The 22,720-nt window shown below is 42.1% G+C and overlaps 1 protein-coding gene across 1 annotated transcript in view; it reads right to left on the bottom strand.

The window, feature by feature from the left end:
• The window catches only part of AATF (apoptosis antagonizing transcription factor), a 57,316-nt gene that overhangs the window by 15,750 nt on the left and 18,846 nt on the right, over positions 1-22,720 (bottom strand). Inside the window, exons 5-11 of the mRNA XM_076354500.1 lie at positions 20,438-20,552; positions 19,880-20,084; positions 18,951-19,115; positions 18,099-18,182; positions 7,075-7,142; positions 4,960-5,040; positions 1,590-1,661 (exon numbers count right to left, since the gene is read on the bottom strand). Coding sequence (XP_076210615.1) covers positions 1,590-1,661; positions 4,960-5,040; positions 7,075-7,142; positions 18,099-18,182; positions 18,951-19,115; positions 19,880-20,084; positions 20,438-20,552 — 790 coding nt within the window. The remainder of the gene's footprint in view (positions 1-1,589; positions 1,662-4,959; positions 5,041-7,074; positions 7,143-18,098; positions 18,183-18,950; positions 19,116-19,879; positions 20,085-20,437; positions 20,553-22,720) is intronic.

Raw genomic sequence — 22,720 nt, 5'->3', positions numbered from 1 at the left:
TGACCCACGAGGTTTTTTCCATCTTATTTTCTTCCCCCCACGTCCTGCTGAGGAGGGGAGTGATGGAGCGGCTTGGTGGGCACCTGGCATCCAGCCAAGGTCAACCCACCATACCAGTCAACTAGACATAATACTAAGATAGAGAAATACTAGAGTCATGTGTATTATTAATGCATGTGGTATGAACCGGTTTTTCGTAAACACACATATGCCACCTGCTAATTACCCTCAGACAAAAAGATGTGGGAAACGAGCAGCACATCCCAGAACCATTTCTACAGGATGGCGTGACTCTACTAGGAATGTGTGTCTATCCTGCCCCATGTTTGATTTGGGGCTATCCAAAACAGCAAAGACACCAATTCCATACAGATAAGGAAGTCCTTGCCAGCTGGGAAGCACAGATAGCTGCTAGCTCAGGCCCTGCATATCAGAAACAAAAACGCACTTGATTTATTTGCCAAATAAACAAAAGTGTGTATGTCTAATCTCACAGTGCCCGAGCCACTCCTATGATCCAGGTAAGGGGGTGGCAGAACTGACCGCCTTATATGGCTGGAGGCATAGCTTTCATCCTACACATCCAACACATTTATTTTTGTGGCGAGAGGATCTAGACAATATTCAGAAATCAGAGCAGTTTTCTCACTTGAAAAAAAGAAAAAAAGAGCAAAGAAACTATGAGAAAGATGCATGATGAAACAGCACAGGTCTTATTATGGACACAAAACATCTTAGTGCCAGCTTACTGGAGAGCTCTCATCCAGAAGTCTGTGCAATACTCCAAAAGGCAACAGCCTAAGAACAGCGGGTATTTGGTTTCCATTTTGCAAACAGACAAATGACATCTCTCTCTCACAAAGCACAAACATGTTCCACAACCCAGGGGAAAGATGTTTCTCAAGCCGCCTACATCCATTCACTGGAAAAATTATTCCACCTCCTTCCCACAAAAAGCTCAGCATTTTGAGATTTAGTTTAAAAATGTAATACTTAAGAAATATGGGTGTATATGTAGAAAAACTATCTAGTAACTATGCACAAAACCTCATTGATATTTTCTTTACTAATTAGCACATTAAAACATTATAGTCTTCCAATAAAATTCTTCACTCTTTAAATAAACACAAGCAACATTTAGGCCTTGAGTAAATCTTGACTGAACTCTTCCAGTTATTATCTGATTTAAGAAAATGCATACTAACCAGAATTTAAAACAGTTGCCATTTCTGTTAAAAGACAAGTTCTTTGTAAGTTTCGATTATACCTGAAGACTCCAGATAACTTAGTTGTCTATTTCCAAAATAATTCCATAAAACTAGAAGATTTCAAAATTGGAGGAGTTCTAAAGCAGGAATCAAAATGTAGGTACTGAGATTTATGAAAATTTCTTGTTTGGTGTCACAGTAATTACAGACTGAAAGCTCAGCCAGACTGCCTGGACAGATGTGACCGAGACACCCAGGCTATGATGCCAGTGACAAATGGTTAACTGATAAGAAGAAATGGAGGGGGCGACAGACTGAAGAACAGGTCAATATCATGCTGTCATGAAGCCATTTGAGAAACATAATTAATCTATTACTCACCTGGCATCATCATTCATTGTACAGTGGTCAATAGGTGCCATGAAGCTCACCAGCTTGCTATGGACATGATACCTGAATAGTGCAGGAAATAAGCAGGCAGCGCATTAGTAACTATTAATGAAAAGGAAACGTTGCTGCTTGACTAGAAACATACCAGCCCCTGAAATGCAAAACACTGGTTTTCCTGGTGGCTGATATCTAATGAGTCACTAGTTGTAGCTGGCAATTCCCCCTCCCTCCCCTCCTCCTCCTCCTTTCTTATAACACGGACACAAGAATAATCAGATGATGCAATGAACTGAATAGCAAGCAAATCCTTTTTTATCACAGCTAGAAAGAGGACATACAGCAGCCATTAATTGTGTGCGAGTACCTAATCAGACTCCCAGACAGACAACCCTGAAAAGTCAGACAGAGAAACAAGAACTCGTTTTCAGCCTTCCGTTCAGCTGGTGTCTTAATCACCTTCTGGAATTTGTGCCCAAAGAGCCCACTGCAGGCAGCAGAAGCGTCAGAGCATCAGACCTTCTCAAGCATCCATCTGCTATCGCTTCTTCCTTGCTCTGTGGTATCTAGGGCCCTAAAGGATATCAAAATCCCACTCTGCTAGCCATACCCATAGTTGGAAAGCCTTACCCTGAATAACTTACAAATGGAGCATGTAAAAACAGGCAAAGAAGGAGACAGGAAAAAGATCTGTGCAAAGAAGAGATGGGGCATGTCAAAGGCGATACAGTGCTGCATCTGTCTCAGCTTCTGATCCACCAAAATACTTCTGCAAGCTGTACTGCACCTCCAGATACGGGATCCCCTTCCTGCTTTCCACGCTGGGCTAGGAACTTGCAGTAGCTTTTCACGACTTATATTCAAGGACCTGACATATAACATTTAACAGAATACTGAAAAACTCTGAATGAAAAGGTGGCTTTAAACCCTAGTGTCTAAGGGCAGGAGATTCCAAACCAACGGCTCTTGGTGTACACTACCATGCTGCCGACCCAAGTCTGAAATGTTTTATCCAAGCTGCTGCTATTTTTAGCGCTTGACAAATAGCAGGCAAAAGGATTCACAAGCATTTGCCCAGAATCACCTTTCCACTCTGTCACCTCTGCACTCCCTTTTGTTTGCTTATGCAGGAACATTCCCTCGAGGGGATTTTTAGCTCACAAGACTATTTCAGAATGGCTCTTCAGGCACAGCACACGCTCACCCTTACACAAGGGCTTCTCTGCACAATCAAGTCTTTGTCACTCGTAATGGAAGCAACTGCCCTGGTCTAACGCTGTAATGATCGAGTCAGGGAACAGACATAGCCGTGCAGGGCTTGGACTGCAACAAACAACAGGTCAATAGGCTGGACTATGAAATAGTTCGCTCATGAGACATTAACAACTGATGGATTCATACAGATCAAAGCTTATACAGGGACAGTCTGCGTAGTGGCAAGGGGACTTAGCAATTCTGATAAATTCTCTGACACGAGTTGTTTGTCCAGAACTAATTACTGTCACATTTTTTAAATCAGGACTTTAAAAATCCCAGTCTAGCAGATAAAAATATTAAATTTCATTCACAGAAAGACATCCCATGCAGCACAGGACCAGAAATCACTGACATGAAAAATAGGTGTGCACACATCACTCCTCCATATCTACCTCAAGAAAAGGCAGGTCCCAGCGAGGGACAGCAGAGTTCTAGGCACCAGGTTTCTTAAGCTCGACTGTGGAGTTTCAGGATGAGCTTGCTTCCCCTCTTAGTGCCCCAATTTCCCTGCCTATGAAGGGGACAGGTACTCACGTCAAGCACAAGATCGACTGCTTTTGGAAGCACTTGAAGATCCTCAGACCCTACAATAAACTAGCACATTTCATCCACACATGCTATAACATTGAAGGTTTGCTAAAGGATTGCTAAAAAGGAAGAATTATGGAGACAGATGAAACTTAGTATGTGATAGTTTGCTTTCCAGGATCTCAAAGTCCGTCACGAAAACAAATCTAAGTGCTGCTGCCCCAATTTTAGAGAAGGAAAAGGAAGAACAGAGGACAAGTGATCTGCTTGGGGTGACACCGAGTCTCTCAGTGGAAGAACCAACTATTTAAAAACACCCATTTAGGCTCTACTGGACTATTCTGAAAAGATGCTGGAGCTTAACTGCATGTTAATCCTAAACACAGACAATGACACTTTTTTCTTTTATTGATATTTTCCCTGCAGGGTCAGTGCAACTTTTATTTAAAGAGGAAAAAAAAGGCACCTAAGATCTAAGAGGCAATTGACTTGGCGAGATAGCTGATCTCTCAGGAATGCTGAAGCGCACAGATTGCACACAATGAGAGACTTCCCCATTATTCCTGGAGGTTTACGAGTCTGACTCAGTTGTGTGATGTTGTCAGTAGTTTTGACTGAATCATGAATATATCCAATTATGTGTGATGCTGACAGAAAAGAATATTGATAGTCAATAATTATAGGCTTTTCAGGCCAACAAAGTAGCTCTTCCCTCTTTTAATAAATTATCTTATGACATCTATCTTAAAAATTGCTATGCCAGGCCTGACCCAGACTGACTCCACTGACTTTCTATCAGATGCCATCTAAACTCACGATTTATAGTTTACTCACAAAAGGATGGTTAATGTTGCGGATTTTTCAGGAAGCGGTGCAGCTTTTCAGCATGCCTCCCTGCCACAAACACCTCCTCTACTACAAATCATGCAGTCATGCTAAACTCAGGGAGACTAATATATCTGCTCTGCAAAGGGGAAAAAAAAACCCTATCCTCTCCAGACTGCTTCCCTTTCTACTCTACCGCGTGGAAGATTCTTCCAGTGGAAACACAACGGGAGAGATCAACCCAAATTAGTGATCCAGGAGTCAGGATGTGTAATGCTTTGAAACTAAAGAAAGCTGTGATGGGACTTACAAAAATAAAGAGAGATTAGACACCAAATTCCAATTGACAGTCAGTGGGAAATAGACATCTACCTCACTGAGGCATTTCTGCACATCTTCCCCTGGAGCTGCTATCCACGTTTTAGTCAGCTAAATATATATCACACAAGAGGTGTTTATTGGCTTTCACTAGAAATTACGGCCCCCAATCGCTTAGGAACATTTGAACACCTCCCTCCAGTGTTTTCTGAGATCAATGAACACTATGGCCAAGACTAATCTGGGCAATGCTCACAGCCTGCATCCAACCAAGCCCTTAGCTCAAAAAACATTAAGATACCCCAGTGGATGCCCTAGAGCAAGACATCTTGCCCTAAAAGGCATGAATAAGCCTACCAATGCACCCCAGAGCCAACCCAGCGCAGTCAGACTTCATTCGGCAAAATCAGAACTTCTTGCAGAAGCTGATACCCACCGGATTCTCCTTCCTTTACTGGCTTTTCTGTCCACTTTCTTCTTTATTTTGCTTCGTAACTTCTGGATGGCCAGCCATTGCCTGAGGAATGCAAAACGACAGTTACACAACTTTCAGAGCCGCTAGGACAACGAGCATTAGGTACGCTGGGGTCTGAGGCGCTTCCCAGCCCTTCTACCTATTGTATTTACGCAAGTGAAGGAGATCAGAACCTCAGGAAAACAAGTATGAAACTTCAAGTGCCCGGGGTACTGCTTCACTCCACGGACGTGGCATTTAAACAATAAGTGTTCCCCCCGACTCCAGCCACAACGGGACATGCAGACCAGACCTGCTGATCCCGATGAGACAGTTGCTGTTCAGTGAGAATATTCTACCTGCTGGGAAACCCATGGAGGCCACAAGCTTGGCTCCATTTTTCATTCTTTCTTCATTACTGAATATTTTTAAGAATCTTTAGAATTAAAAATAAAATCTTCACAAAACATAAATGCTAAAATCTGTAAAAAATGTCTTTACAGGTACTGCTTTTTTGTTTCAGCCTCGATCACTAGAATGACTTCTGTTTTGCATATAGAAAGCCCGTAACAGAATAGATGGTCTGCCCCATCCTAAACTGATTCTTTAAGTGAGACAGGTTATGCTAACTTCATGAACAGAATTATCATGATGCAGTAGCTGCTCTGAATTTATTCCCTCCCTCAGTTTTGCAAAGTATATTGAAAATTATAAGCAAGTATTTCTCCCCACCATCTCCGACTTAAACCTGGCAAATCTAGCAAGAAGCCCTATATAATGCTCCAACTATTACTACACAAAACTACAAAAGAAAGAAAAGCAATAAACACTTTCAGAAAGTGCTGTCTGATCCCCAACTGTATTTAGAAGGGAGAGGTCAACTCCTCAAACAGAACTTCATCAAGTCAAAGAAGTTTTCAGCAGGGGAAAACTTCTACTAGTTATAAATATTTTTTTACGAAAACGAGCGTCATCTTACCTGATTTATACAATGAAAACTCAACATCAGGGAAAAAAATCTAGCAAAATCCAATTACTGCAATCTTAATATAATCTTAATTACTGTAATCTATTTTATTGTAAAGTCAGATAAATGTACAATGTAATCACCACTTAAATGTAATTTTGTCTATATCATGTTAAATTATAGTGAATAGCTTTCCATAGCATTCCAGACATACACAAAATAAATTTGACACATTGCACTAAAATTTGGGTAATATTTTACGAGGATAAAAGTTATTTCACAATCACAAAATTTCCTAATGCATTTTCTCCCCCTCCCCATATGCATACCCCCATAGCACTTTTTCAGCGGAGAGCCCTACTCCAGCATTTTCAGCCTTCCTCTGCTTTTACACTTCTCTAAATTATAGCCCATGGCTATTTAAATGTACACTGTTCATTAAGTGGTATTTGGAAGATTCTTTATTTTCTAACTATATAATTAAACAGAGAAATAAGAGCTTCCCTGCATGGAATTATATTTTACTTCTGCATGCAGAAAACATTCCCTGATACCGTTCTAATTGTATAGAATCTTTTCTTACAGCAGGGAGAGAGCATAGACCAAATTGCTTTAACTGATCTCACGACAGAAGGTTTGCTCCTCTAAAACAATGACAAATCAGAGCTCATAATGAGAAAAGGCCAAATTTCAGCAGCGGGCAGTCACTTTGTCTAGTTCCCCCTCGTGGGGGTCACTTAAGGCACCCCTCTATGGATTCCCTTTGCGCTGCCTGAACCACTGAGAGACAGAGATATCTGAAGTCCGGAACAAGCCTTTTACAACTGGAAAGTATCTTCAGGGGATCGCAGACAAACCAGGGCACAGCTCAAAAGCTGGCAAACTCGGAGTCAGACAGTGTGATCCATAACTAAGGAATATGTTACAGAAGATGACTTTCCTGACTAATGTCATACTGTTTTAATAACTTGTTATGCAATTTCTTACACCCAGATGCTTTCTCCAGAGTCATTAAAAATTTTGCCCTCTACAATGAACTGGACTGGAAGCCCACAAGTAGTTTTGCACTTCTGGACTGGAATGCAGTGCTGGGGTGAAGCTCGTGATGTTACAGACAACTTCCTACTTACCTGCCCATTGCCACCTGGTCATTGGGGTCCAACGAAGTGGTTTTACGTTCTATGAGTTCTCGAAGGAGCTAGAAGAAAGACAACAATCCCATTTAAAAGCACAGTAAAGACATGTTAATGCAAACAGGCTCACAGGTTTCTCAGAAGACTTAAGAAATTAGCTGCCAAGTTCCCAAGGGAACCTGTATGCCTCATTTTTTTTAAACTCCCTAGAAAACCCCAAGCCAAGAACCAAGGCTTTTTAACATTTCCTCTGTACAAAAGAGTTTTCCAAGGGAAAAAGCTGGTGTCTCTGAAAATGTTCAAGCAAGGAAGCAGAACCTTATGCTAAAAGTGTAAGTAACTGTAGATCATCCCCCTCTTCCAAAAAGGTCCCCACAGAATATGTGACTGGGGCATAACACTGAAGGCCACTACAAAGAGCTTCTGTATGTAAGTTAATTTCAGATGAATCTAGGAGCAACATAACCTTCCCTTCAAAACATCATGGTTTATTTAGGTGACATGTAGCATCATGTCATTTATCTGAAGAGAATCTAAAAGGTTATGCAGAGCCAGAGGAGCACAACTTGGCAGCACCATGGTCCAAGCACAAGGAGCCCCACATGGGCAAAGCAAACTGGTGATCTTCAGTCTAAGCAACGGCAAGGACTGGAATCCCTGGGGGCATTGCAAAGCCCCCTCTGGGACTGTCAGATGGGCCAACCGTTCGGTAACTGCTCGTCCCAGGAGCCCTGAGCAAAGTGTACAATCCCACAGAGGGCAAATAGGTGACAAGCCTGGGGGGATGTGAGCAGTTGAGCCTGACACGAGATGGTCGTTTCTCACCCAGAGGGGCAAAATGAAGAACTCGGCTTGTATTTCAGAGGCTGGTACTGTTCCTTGGGCTTTTGGAAGGATAAAAAAGGCCTGAATCTTCACAGGCTGTTGTGTACACAACTCCCATGGGCAAGAGATGTAACGCAGGCAGATCTGCAGGAAGACCTCTGCCCCACAGGTCTTGTCCCACACTTTGAGTGGGGAGGGCAGGGGGGAACTGAAACACTTCACCAAACAGAAATCAAGTATTGCTGGGCAGTAACGCTCGCTCTGAGGAACAGCACAGCAAAAGAATTTTTATAGCTAGAGCAGGAATGCTCAAGCAGGCTTTTCTATTTCTTTTCATGTCCTGAGGGTTAGGTTTTGTCCTTTTTGCTTCCTGCAGCCAAATAATATTGTGAACAGCCTTTTTGGATGCTTGACCAGTGCTATATGTTTATCACCACTCACTGTAAATTGTACGTGCTGTGCCTTGGGTATTAGCCAACATATTAACACAAAGAACAGAAATAAACCCTCCAAAACCGAGGGGCACAGACTGCTTTCTAGGTGCCAACATTTCACTTCAGAAAGGACCTGAAACAGACCCACCTAGAAACCAGAAGGACCAGGCAATTCCACAAAGATGCTAGAGAAGAAAGGATGAATGATGCTCTTCCTCCACCCTATACTTTTGCTCAAGTAGGAGATCTGGACTGCAATGGTCAATCGAGGTATGGTAACAGTCACGGAAAGCAGAGCTTGGGGAGCAGCCATGGTCCTGGCTATAGTCTTCACCTGGCCCAAGACAGCACGCACAGACAAGGCAAGAGGACAAGAAAGAAGCTCCACATCCCCCCGGCAGCCGTGGATGTGTATAAGGAAATACCAGCTCAAGTGAGACGACGGCATTTCTGAGCACAGCTTAGCTCCTGACTATGACTGTGCTCAGAGCAGCCTGCCCCCAGACGGCTTCCCAGGCACTGATGCTGCCCCACCGAGCGCAGCTGACACCAAAAGCTGTCCCGGGCACAGTGCTACGTGAGAAACTCGCTGACCCCCATAGTTTCTGATCACTTAATTACACTACTGGAGTGAGGGAGAGAAAAGGCGTGCACCCCACAAAAGAAAAATGCCATAAAGGTAGTTGAGTATCATTTTATGACCCTTTTTTATTTTCAAATAAGAGACACTCAAGCAACAGAGGTAATATTTATACCTGTCCACATCTTTCCTCTCCTTCAAGGTATACATCATATTACAAAAAAAAAGAGCGATTCAAGCATAATTAAAAACCTGCCATGACTTTTTTTCTATTTACTTATTTTTGGAGATTATTACTGCAGCAATTATATTTAAGAATTCCAGGAAGAGAGGCCACTGGTTTATTATCACTAGGAAACAGCAAGCTACTTCTCTGCCCTGTTTATCTGATTGATTCCCAACATCTTTCTGGCACACAATCTATCAGTTTATCTCTCCCACTTCATCACAGTCACTTCTGGCAGCTAAATACAAGATCCAAATCCAGTGTTACACAGACATACGACACAGTAAACCTATGTAACACCGCTACTCTGTAAACAGCTGCCCTTAAGGCTAAGAAGAAATGGGATCTTGGTTTCTAGTCAATATTCTGTCAAAAGCAAGGTGGGAGGGAGGGTTTTCACAGCAGCGAGAAACGGTGCAGCAAGGTTTTAGTGGTTTCTTCCTGTACCAGCAATAAGGTGTGTTTACTGTCTCCTCTTATCTTGCTTCCTTGGCACGATGCACAGAAAAAACTGCTGAGTAGCAATGGCAGAGGCCAAGGCACAAGAAGACAGTAATGCACAGACGTCCTACACTCAGAGAACTAAGCAGCAAAACGTTTTCAGCAGGACTTGCTCTTCCTGGTAGCCCACCAAATCCACAGACAGGTAGACTAAGGAGTGCCGCCAAGGTCTTACAACTACGTCCACACTGGTTAGAACAAGATGCGTTTTGGGGCAGGTTCCTAATGCTGTACCTGGGAAGTGGGCAGGATCTTGTTGGACAGGATCACTCTCCTTTTGGCAAGGCAGCATTTCCCGTGACAGCTGTGAAGGGCAAGGAGTTGAACTGTGTGCCACTTAGCATGGCGACAGCAGGGATCCCCTTACTTGCTGGGGGGCACGTCCTCTCCTCTGTGCACAGAGGATCCTCTCACCAGAATTAGCAGGGAAAAGCTTTGTGCAGCAGTCGAAGACTAAACCCTGCACACAGTCGTCTCCTCTGCACTAACTAGGCCACCAGCCGATCAGCCATTAGTTGAGGCAGAGATGGTTTTGTTGACCTTGGGGCTGACAGTGAAACGGTCTTTCAATGCAGCGTCAACTGCAGGACTGGGGACACTCCTGGGGAGAGGAGAGGGAGACAAAGACGAGGGGGAAGTAAAAAAAAGCAGGGACAAGAGGGAAGTTACGGAATAGAAATAAAAGCTGCGAAGCATCTTATTACATCTAAATAGTGTACGTCTTAAAGCTAAAGTTATAAATCATGCTAACAATGGTTACTAAAATAAAAGTGGATGTAGCCAGAGGCTACCACTGAAAAAGTCAGTCTAGACCTGCCTCGCTGCCTTTGGTCTTTAAGGATTTGATTAGTTTTTCCGCTTTCTAGTTCAGAGTCTTGCATTCAGCCCATGTTCCAGAGCCAGCTAGGGCTCAGGATACAGAATGAATGATAAATTCATTTACTGAATAAAGCAACACTGTTTTCACAGCACAAGACTTAAACCACTTCCAAAGCTGTAATATTTCATTAAGCTTGGCGATTCTGGTTAAAATTTATTAGTCAAAACAGAAAACTCTCATCAGACCCCATATATTCCATTAGGAGTGATATATGGTGTCTCCCAATGTCTAATTATTAACTAGGAAATGTAAGTAAATCACTATCAGCATTAAGCCCTGATGTGTGAAGACAAGAGTTTGAGTCAGGCAATTTCAGCATCAAAAGGCTTTGATTTGAAACATATCCTTTTTTGCTCTCCCTCCTTCACCTCTTCACATCTTCCCTGAACTTCAAAAACCTAAGCTCAGTCTCCCACGTAAACGAACACAACTGCCAACCTGCAACGAAGTGCAACCACGTCCAGCAGTCTGCAACTCAACTACCAACTCCGAGCTGCTCCTACCAAAAGCTGGAACCAGGAAGACAAACTATGTGCAAAGTGGACAACGGGCAATAGTAAGCAGAAGAAAGTTGCTAACATCATTTTTATTTGTCTTTGGAACGAAGCGGCGATGCTTGCCACGAGTGCTCCCGCACACGTGTGTTTCTGAACTCAACAAAGCTTTGCTATGAAAACCAGCCCCGTCAGACTCCCTAGTCAAAACCAGGGACTACCAACCACACGAAAAGCACGCAGAGGTCGCGCGGTTTGCCAAGGCCCACAAGCTGTGTTCACGGAGGGCTGGGAGCAGATGAAGACTGACTCTCCCTTCTGTGTCCTGAGCGCGCAAGAGCTTAAAATCTGCAACCGCTAACAAAGAGCAAGGCAGAACGTGTCCAAAGGCAAGAGCTTCGAAAGCGGTTACTATTCAGCTACCTTTGCTGACACCAAAGCCATTGTTAAAATTTACATTGGAGTCAATGATGTGTGCTTTCTAAAGAATTCACCTTAAAAGGACTCCCTCTCTACACTAGTTAAAGAGATGCACACAAAGTACATTGTACAAAATTAGAGGGATTTAGAAATGCCATCAGGGTGTTGTTCAAGGGTAATAGAGATTCATTTCTCATTTTAGAGGTCAATTTTCATTTTAGAGGTTAGGTCTCATTTTCATGCACTATCTATCAGTGTTTCTAATACTACAGTTGCTGACCTTTCTGATTTGCAGACCCCTAAGAATTTCCACTTGAGACAAAGAGCTAAGTATAGCTGAAATAAGCCTCGTGACAAAAGGCTCGCTTTTCTCAGCCCTCACAGACCAATTCAAATTAACACCTCGCAAAAGTTGATCTATAGTGTATCACAAGAAACAGTTTAGTTTACAAAGCTTAGGAAGATAATCAGAACAAAAGAAACACTTTTTCTCTGATGTTATTAAAATCTTCAGAAAAGCCAGTAAAGGCACGGGTCATTTCTGCTACAGTGCATCAAAGCCACCTACTCTGTCTTGCAAGTGGCACTGCTGCCTTTGAATTCACCGAGTCAGATATGCGAAGAGGTGAGACGCAGTCTCAGCCCGGCCGTTGTGCTGCCTGCTGTACAAGGAAGTCAAAACAGTCCTATCGGGCTCCCTGCACCAATAATAATATCAAACAAGGGGCCGACAATGTTCATTTTACAACAACTCTGTAGAACAATGGAAAAGCAGAACCTCGACCGCTTCTGCCATCTTAGTCGCTTGCTGAAAGCAACAGAAACAGAAAAAGATTCGACTATCCGTGGATTCTGAAACAATGAGAAAAACGTGAGAAACCCAGCCTTCAGGTTTACCAGCAGCAGCTGCTTACCTTTACTAGAACACTCTGTCACTCCTTGGCTAAAAAAATACTCAGTTTATTAATGAGGAACTCTAAAGTATTTGCAAATTGCTTATGTGGACTCTTCTAGCCAAATGTGTACTTGTTACTGGAGACAGTAAACAAACAATTATTGTGGTGTGAAGGTCTACTAACAGTGCTCTGCTACCTTTTAACAGAATCCTTTCAAAAACTCAGGCAAATTACCTTCATCCTGCCTCACAGAGCCCCAACATGACATGTCACATTGAAAAAATGTGTTACTGTTATCTTTTAACAGTTTAAAAAAGTTATTTTTTACAAAATAACTGTAGGAAACAAAAAGAGAGAAGCTAAGTACAACTTGTCAAGTCCAAGTAAAGAAGTAAGACTACAAACACCAAATGCTTTTCCTCTTTCCTGGTGAAAATGCAAAGTCACTCCTGAACAGAAAGTTGACAAAGCTGCATTTTAGCAATGTAATTTCAATACTTCCTAATTTAATTTTTTTCTCCTTTAGTCTTTGGAGACACATGGTGAATCACATGATTTTTTCCTTCTTTTTCATATTTACACACCATACAATTATTTAAAGCAGCATAAATTACGAAAAGGTTGCTTCTAGTCCAGGACTCAGCATACATTTTACACTGCATTCTGCCTGGATGTGGAAGCAAGCTGTTTCTTTTCCTCTTTCAAGCTTCCACACGGTAGTAGCATAACACCATTTGGATTTCTAGCAACACCAGAGAAAATCTAGACTACAGCTCAAATATTTTTTTTAAATCCCCTTGAAACACTCTTTTAAAATTTAACTTTCTGCAATCTATTTATAATGTAAAAACCTAAACTGCAAGATTAAATCACTGGACAATCTCTTTTTAAAAAACATTTTATTAAAATTCAGTTTTGTATAAAATAGGCATTGACTTGCATATTTTCTAATAACCCATTAAGAGAAGTTTCAAATCAAGCTTTAAAACGTGTTATTAACCATCTACCCAGCCATTTGAAAGATACATGCCTGTGATAAGAGTATTGTATTGCCATTAACCTGTGGGACGGTTCGAGACATCTCTTTTTCACACAAAACTCTAAATGCATCTAATTAAAGCCACAAGATCAGCTGTCCATATTAATCACTCACCAGTTTAATTAAGGTAAACCAGCTTGTCAGAAAGCCAGTCTTCTCTCTATTCTTCACCATTATCGACTTTTAATAGTTCACTGGATTAGTAATTACTTGTTTATGGCATTATCAAATACCTGGGAGAAAAAACCACAGCATGTGCCCAGGAAACTGCTTTAGGCTGACTCTTGCTTGGGACACGAGGAGAAATCTACCCCATCAGATAAAGTTTTCTAAAAAGCCATACAATGCCATTTAGACACAAGTACAACCCAGAAGAGAAACAAACCGAGCTACAAGTATCTTAACAAGAGATTCAGACTTGGAAGTTCATTTTGCGGTTACTCAGATTAATGCAGGCATTCTGAACACTAAGCTAGGAAAAAGGAAGTTAGTGAGATCTCCTGCTCACTTGTAAAAACCACGTCTTTCACACAGAGCGGGCAAGAGCGGGCAGGCACATACAGTGCCACTCCACAAGGGACAACAATAAAGTAAGTTACAAGTCCTACAATTAAACAAAATTTTCTACAGGATCAACTCCTTTCCTAAGTAATTAGGGTACAGATAAGGAACGGAGCAAGCCTCTTCCTCACTATTCAAGCATGCTCACCTTGGGAGTAAATCCCAGACAGTAACAGTTCATTTCAACATACTGCAGTAGTTGAGGGATGACAGTCCTCTCCAACCTACTGGCAGTCCTGCCTGGCAAGCCGCTGCCATCTCTCTTTGAAGACTTTAGCGTTTCGTTGAATGTTCCTCATCTGTCTTGGCTCTGCTCAGCTTCTGAAGTTGTGGTGATCACAGACAAGACTGATGATTGTGGGTTGTTATAAACTGCGATGGCATACAACATAACCAAAATCAGGGGGAGGAGGGAGCAGGAGAGCAGAGAGAAAAAGGGATTATGTATATTCCTAATTCTCCTTAGGCATACCTGCTGCCATCAATGACGAACATTTGTTCCGGGAAGAGCTGCTACCAGTGGAACGCTTAGCATATGAACACTAACCTAATTCCTGTTGGAAATAAACCAATTTCCACTCTCTCCTTTACTAGAGAAGTATTTCAACCTAATAATAAAATCTCCACTGTAGCATGTCAGACCAGCAGCTCTCTGGTAGGAGGCTGGAATTTTAAGTCTCAATGCAGCAGTATCGGCTATAATGAATTCTACGTAAATATGACTTCTAAAAAGTCTTCTAGCCTTTTTCTTTCCTTAAAACCATGTATGAATGAGAGTTTAGAAGAAAAGGAAATGGGGTCTAGCCTCTCACTGCTGTCAGTAATGAGGATCCTTCTGAAACAGTTTAACTATTCCCACCCAGTGCAACCTAAATAAAAATATTTCACTTGCATTATTCAGCTCAGCTTTACATTACCATTCAACATGGGCCACCACAATAAAAATTATAACTGCGTATAAAACAAGTGAAGAATATTAGAAAAGGCAAAGTGGGATGAACAGACAGAACAGTTAAATCCTGAATCGTCGTAAAATTCCACCAGCCCCACACGGTGAATTCCACTTAATACCAAGACCTGGACAAGAAAATTGTTTTTCCACAGGAAAAACAGATTCATTAAAGAGTTCTGTATTATAATCTATAACAAAAGAGTATAGCTACTTATTCTGTTATCATTAACTTGTGTACATTCATCAGACCTCCTTCATTTTTACTTGCTTAATTTCACACTGAAATATACAGGAAGTTGGTTCCCAATGTCCTTCTTTATCTGAATGTTTACTTTTAATAAACCATAAACAGTAATCAAAATAAACTAATCATTATAAAATGTTATTTAGAAAAATTAAAGTGATACTAAAAAAAGTCTGGCTCAATTTAAATGCAAAGAAAAAAGCACCCATTGAAATGTACACATATACTTTGCAATAAGTATTACGCACAGAGGTCAGAGTTTCTGGGCAACCTCAGCTCCAACAACCAGAGACGTTGCTGCCGATTACTCCTGAAGAACCAGTTCCCTTTCTACATTTTATTTATATATGTACATCCACAGACGCACACAAAAGCGCTGCACAGTTATGACCCATCTGAAAGAAAATACATTCACTGTATTGTCAGCGCTCTATTGTAATGCACTCTACCCTTTCTGAATGCAATGTTCAGCTCCAGCTTACCACTCTGACAAATAAAGGAAAGCACTTTATGAAACCAATTTAATTGGGAGGTGACAGAAAACATACAGCCATTTTCTTTAGCCTTATCACTGAATTGGCTTCAGCTCCAATCTCTGCCAAATCCCACTCAACAGAACACATTAACCAGGTCAGCGGAACAGGTGCTGTGCGGTGTCTGGCAAGGGGCTGGCATCCCCACAATTACTTGCACACAATGAAGCAGTAATCTTTACAGATCATCTCTCCCAAGAAGCATATTGGGGATGGGAGGAGAGAAGGGAGGGAGGGAGGGAAGGAGGGAGGGAGGGAGAGAAGGAGGGAGGAAGGGAGAGATTAAAAAAAAAAACAAGCAAGGAAGGAAAATGAATGTGTAGCTGCCTCGCGGCTCAGCAGATGTCTGTGCGTGATGTACGAGGCTAGGATAAGCTGTCGTAGCCCGCTGCCAAAGAGTGGTAAGTGATTAAAGCCTCCACCAGGCTAAGCACCATATTTAGAGTCTATGGGGTTTCAAAAGTTGCACCCATTCCTTGCTGTGCTGCCAGATGTTGTTGGCTGGTCCGGCTCCTATTCACTGTGCGCGGGAGGCAGCAGTTGGTACAGCAAGGAATGCAATCTGGAACGTTTCCGGAGGTGCCGTACATTAAAACGGTGTCACCCATCCTTCACCTCTACCGAATGCTGAAACAACTCCAATTTGCTGCCACTTCCCTCTTGGGAAATGGCCAAGATACAGTTGTGCCTGGCAGACCCATTTGTTTTACTCAGGTGATTCTCTTCCCTCAATGACCTCTATTAGTTTAAGTTTTAATTTAGATTAACCCCAGCACCCCAATTAACCAGTGAGGGGAAAAGCTAAGCTGTGACTAGTCATATTTCTGAAATCACGATTTATCGAAGTTAAAGTTATTAGAAGGAAAGATGGGCCATTCATCTATTGCTATTTTTCTTTTAAAAATTTAACATTTCATGGCCAATAAGCACCTTCTCTGCTCAGGTCCATGGACTGTCAATCACAGCTATTTCTCCTCGACCACTTCACTATTTTGTTATACTAACTTAATTTGTTCTGTGTTCTTAGGGTCCACTTGGTGCCCAAAGCTGGGCTTCTGGTCCACTTGGACCCCAAATTCCACCTCAGTATTATCTCACTGCATTACAGATGTGGCCTCTTCAACCACTGCTGCCAACAAGACAGGCACTCTCTGATCTCCATTTTAGAGCCTACAGCGATGAACCTGATATCATCACCTACCCAAGAGAGGCTGCTCAGTTCACAGCAATGTTAGCAGAGATGCTCTTACAATAAATACACAGCCTGGAGAGGAGCTAGCTTGGAATAAATTTCTGGCTCTGAGGCAGGCTGCCTCGAATAGATCCCTCACAAACATTAAATATTCAAATTGTCCTAATTCTGCACTAGGTGAGGTCTACTGCAAAAATTTTCTTGGACATCTACAGCAGTAGGGTTGGAAGTATGTTGGAGGGGAAAAAAAAAGGCAGCATTAAAGGTCTCTGTATTTCCTATCCACAAAACACAGATAAGTATTGCCAATTTAATACATCTTTTTATTCATCTTTAGTCCTGGCTCTGTACATGAAACCCCAAATTTTGGAAGTATTCAAATGTTTCTGGTTAAATCAGTTATCAGAGCACAGTCACATGGCAACAGCTCTCTTCCACTGCCCTAACACTTTACTAGCCACTCTAATAACTATTCAGATCAGAAATTTCTGCCTTTCTAATGACATAATGATATTTGTTTAGTCCTGAAGTTAAAGCTCTCTGTGGATCATCAGAGCAAAACTAGTTTTTCGTGCACTGGGGAAGGACTTACAGTGAATCATAGTCCTCAATATATGGTAATTTCAGTATTTCATAAAGCTGGCACCGTCATTTATTTAATGAATTACAAAGACAAGGTTTCCCTAAGCTGCAGCCTCCATGCACTGGGTGCAAATTCCTTGTTTCTAAGACTTTTGCAAATAGAAAGAATAACTGGCCTAAATCCAAGCTGGCACAACTCCGAGAAAAGTGCTAGAGAAGCCCGGCAGCTTTTTCATTCTGTAGGTAGATGAGATGATTTAGGTTGAGATGAGAGTAACTTAAGTGCTTTTGAAGATCTACCAGAATCGTTTTTCATAATGGGACTCTACCCACAGAGAACAGTCACCTTTGGAGAATTCAGTAGTTTTTCTCTTGTGTAGCAATGTTCACCAGCGAGAACTACAGGCATAGACCTTGTCCTGCAGCCCTGACTCACTCAAGTACAGCAGTGCCAGCAATGGCAGTAAGTTTACATCCACAATGCAAGTTTAAGCTCGCATAGCCCTGTATCAAAAGTTGAGACCGAAGTCCTCTGAGGTATCTACAGAGAACCAATTTTCACTGGTAAGAGAAATTTAGAGCACAGAACCAACCGCATTAGCTCTGTAAGTATTAAAAACCAACTGGAGCCATAATTCCGACACAGATTTACCATCACCTACCTGGTGATAAAAGTCATCATCATCAAATATCTCCTCATCTATGTCCTTCAGGTGCCTGTTGGAATCTGACTGAGGGAGGACTTCCTAGAAGCACAAAGGAAATACTGAAAGCTCATACGTGCGTATTTCTGTCCCTAACTCTGATGACATCACATGCAGCAGTTTGTAAACACACTTGAAGATACGAAGGAATGGAGAAAAGCTCCCAACATAACAAGCTTTTAAGGACTAGGAATACATTTAAAGGCAAGGCAGAAATGCTGCCAATGTTGAAATAGATTTATGATACCTTTACTGGGAAATAAATAGGACTGTGCAAAGTCTTTGGCAAAATACTACAGATATTTTTAATGTAATGGCAAAAATATATCTTGCAAGTCCAGTAATTCTACATGATCTCTCAGAATTGAGTATTTATTCATTCTTAAATACTAAATTAATAATAGACTTACTACTAACATATTCTGTAGGTTATATGCAGTATGATTTTAGAAGTGACTTTCTGGGTTAGATTCTAAACTCCAGAGTAAAAACAAAGTTTTGTAGCCGCCACCTCAAAAAGCAGATTTAGTGAACATCACTCCCTACAGCACAGGAGGGGCACAGTCACAGACCAAACCTTGTTTTCCCCTGTCAAGAACTGGCACAGGAGATAATGCAAACACCATAAAACTGGAATTGAAATGTCTACATCTTTTTCTTAGCCATTACATTACAGGAATCAACACTCAGATATCTCCTTCATCAATCTCTCACAAACAAGAATATTACCTGCTAAAGGCTCAAGCTAATTGCTTTGCAGAGAGTTTCACTGCTGCTACAGGATGAGTTATATAAACAAAATACCCTTACCGAATTTTCAGGCAAAGATTCAGGGACCGGATGAGATTCCTGTTCCTGCTTTCCCAGCACTGTATACACAGATCGCTTGGTCTGTGTCCGCCGTAGTAATCTCTCTTTGTCCATCATAATATGATCAATCTGAGTCAAGATTGAACGCTCAAAGGCACCGAAACCCTGCAACAACATTAACTAGTGTCAGATAATGCAGAAAGCTTTTCCTCAAGGCAGCAATGTTCCTCTATCTTTCCATGTCAGTGGATAAGCAGACAGCATTCCAAGAGGAGGGGGTTTGGGTTTCGTTGCAGGGATTTCTGCTAGGATTTTTTATTTGTTTCTCCCTCTCTCTCCCTTCCCAACCTGAGGCAACCTCATGCCTGGCTTAATAAAATGCCTTTGCTGTTCTGGTTTAGATGAACTTCTCAATGATTAATACGAACTCACAGATGTTAGGAGACCCTGGATCTTCAGGTGAAATGATTACCCATTGTATTAAAGTGTACACTTCATGGAGGAGGAGAGCCACAGAAGCCCGTAGTTCTGTTATAAAACACAAACAGCTTGTTGATCAGCAATAGTGGTATTTTCATAGAGCTTACTTTCTGCTGGAGACTGGCTACGATGAGATGTCTGGTTGGGAGAACACCAATACTATCCAAGAGTTTTTCCCAAAACTTGGGAAACGGTTTGCCCCTCAAAAATTTTTTCCTGCCCATCTGCTCAAAACAAAAGAGAGCAGCTTACGCCTTTGAAATTTGAGGGCCGAGCTTCTCCCAAACTTCTTTAAGGTTGGGGAAAAGTGTGTACCTGTGTATTTAATTCTTACTGCTGTAATTCTCGGCTTAACCTGGAACATCCATGATATGCAACTTCCAGATCAACTTGTTCCACAAATCTCTGCTAAACAATAAGCATGTCAGCACACATAAACAAAGACTTGCCTTTCCCATTTTGCCAGATGCCAGCTTTGTCTTGTCATGCCACTTCTGCAAGACGTTGTTCCGATACGTCCTGAAGTCAGCATACCGCTTGGCTATGAATTCTGGGTAGTCCTCCATCTTTAGCTTTCGTTTGGGGAGGCTCCTCCTCTTCTCCTGACCCTTATCCACTTGCTCGTCATCGCTACTGCTAAGGATTTCATCATCACTAGAACAAAAATACGCAAACTAAACACCCTACACCTCTCTAAGGCAACATGTGTGAATTCTTAATGGCCCCTCCACTACCACCCATGCTTTTTCCACACCATGGTGATATTTATGGCAAAAGACCCACGGTTTAGCCACTCCTCCATTATCAGAAAGATTACAAAACAGACTTCCCACACTGGCAGAAGGAATTCAAGTGGTCGTTTGTCCAGAGTGTCTGTCACCCAGATACAGCAGCAACTGAGAGAACAGCAGAGAGTGAGCGTGGTCAGGAAGGCTGTCCATTGTCCTCTTTGTTGGAGAGTTGGAGACCAAAGGATTCAGAAAGGTCTTGTCTTATTTTGTATTTACCTCTCAGTTTTTGATTGCTTTCCATCTACCAGATGCCTCGTGCCTGGGTATTGATAAAGTAGCTCATCCTGAAGGTCCACTAATACTTTCAGCAACGCCTCCAGGGCTTTACAACCTGCAGAACAAGAGACACAAGCAACAGTTTTCCACTGATCCTTGCTTCTGGTCAAGATTGAGCTTTGCAGTGCTTAGTTTCTCATCTTGAATCTGAATTTCTGCCACAGGTACTGCATGTAACTGCATTAACTGTTTTTCTCTAATCAGTTAGAGATGTGGTTTTATCGTCAAACTGATTTATAGCTGTTAATGTCAAACACCACCACACTGGGAAAGAACGTTTCGTTCCTAAAAAGGGAGGAGAGGAGGCAGGACTGCCTTCTAAACATCTGCCTGGCTGCACACCGGGAGTATACTGATCTAATGTTTCATCGACAAACATTCAGACTGCAGAGCCTAAAGGATTAACATATTGAAGAAGCAAATACTGTGTGCCGAAGTGTCTGATGACACACACGTATGACAACAACCTTTTTTGCTGACTAACTCATTTCTCTCCTGTGTTAAGTTTTGCAGCAGAGGCCAGCTTCAGCTGAAGAATATGAAGCAACACAAGGGAAAATGTATATATGTACATCCTGTCTAAACTTGACCTCTGACTTTTCCTTCTTGTACGTAATGTGCATGTTACAGGGAGCAGAAGGAGGGAAGACAAGAAGAAAAACCGAACTCCTGCAGGGCTGTGACTACTGCTGGTTTCTATGCCGCTGTGCTCACCATGCAGGAGGTATAAGAAATTAGATTGTAAGTAAAATTAAATGTAGCAAGGATCTGATCTATGGGGGAAACTTAAACAATGACCTGGCAAGTTTAATGAGAGGATTCTGATCAGAAAAGCAGAACTGCAGGCCCAGAGATCCTTAGAAAGAGAGAAAGTGAAGAAAAGATTGGGGTGGAGAGGTGTACAAAATGATCAATACATGGTGTGAAGGTTAGTTTTACAGGGATGAGTAGTTGCTTTCCAGGGTATTTGCAGACACAAATCCTGAATGTAGGTCTCATGCTGTGTACCCAAAGGCTTTCATAGCTGACAATTTTCCTGTATCTATGCAGATGCAGAGAAAACGATCTCTGTTCCAATGATCTTATGTTCTCCAGGGACACACAGTTGCAGCTGACTGCAGGAAGGGTTAACTGCACACGGTTGCAGCATCTGTTCTTTAAAAATAGTTCTTTTGTGGCAACCAACAAGCCTCCCTGCAGAAAACAAGTGTTTGTCTAGGCCTACACAAACTCTCCCTTTGTACATTGCTACACATCAACCACAGGGTCAGCTCTTACAGGTAAAACACTTAGTATGGTTCTATCAAAAAACCTAAACTGAACTTTACACAGATTAATTTATATTTACCTGACACTGGTGTATTGCCTTCTACTTTTACAAAGAGGCACCACAGAAAGGGGAAAAAATGCACCGCTTGGAGGAACGTAGCACACCACTTCAGGATCTGTTTTCTTGCAGGATACGTTCACGCAGGCTTGGCTTCCCTCCCCACGCACCCAGAACAAGCATCCTCACGGGCAGCAGCTAACGCTGGCTGACAGAGCACGTGGATTTGTCCGGAGGGCAGGAGGAGCACTGCAGTGGTGGGACATTCCCCAAAGCTTCCCCTGGTACCCGCTCCACCAGTTCCTCCACTGGCGTGAAGTCAGTAGGACTCTTCTGCTTAACTCCCAAACCTGTTTCTTTCTTTGTAGTTAGCATAAAAGAATGGAGAGAACTTTTCACCACTCGATTTTTTTATTTCTTTTTTCTGATGGAGGACACAGAGATCATGGGTAGAGCGAACAGCAAATCTTCATCAGCCAGACAGAGACAGTGCAAGCAGAAATCAGCCCAGACACTCAGAGGTCTCAATCTCCCGCATGTTACCACTGTGATACTGCTCAGTTGTCACCATCTTCAGATAAATTATGGCCTGACCTCAGTAACGGGAATGTCAAGGAGAAGATGCTTTAAGATTTTTGTTGCAGATCGGCTGTTGGACTCATCCTCTCCCGGCCTGCAGTTCATTTTAGATACGTTCTGACAACTCTGCTATATAAACCTATTAACGGATTAGGTTTGCCACACTTGTAAAACAGCCGTGTGTTAGCATCAAAACAATTCCAAGAGACAAACAGACAAAAGCCCTTAAAAATGCATTTGTTGTACGTGTCTGCAGCTAAAGCATCGCTTGCAAAAGGAAACTGCCCCCACCCTAGCCTGAGTGCACAGCTTACAAC

This window comes from Aptenodytes patagonicus, chromosome 17, assembly GCF_965638725.1.
Source record: "Aptenodytes patagonicus chromosome 17, bAptPat1.pri.cur, whole genome shotgun sequence".
NCBI classification, from domain to species: Eukaryota; Metazoa; Chordata; class Aves; order Sphenisciformes; family Spheniscidae; genus Aptenodytes; species Aptenodytes patagonicus.
Note: the sequence above shows the minus strand (reverse complement) of the source record. Positions and strands in the feature narration are given on the sequence as shown.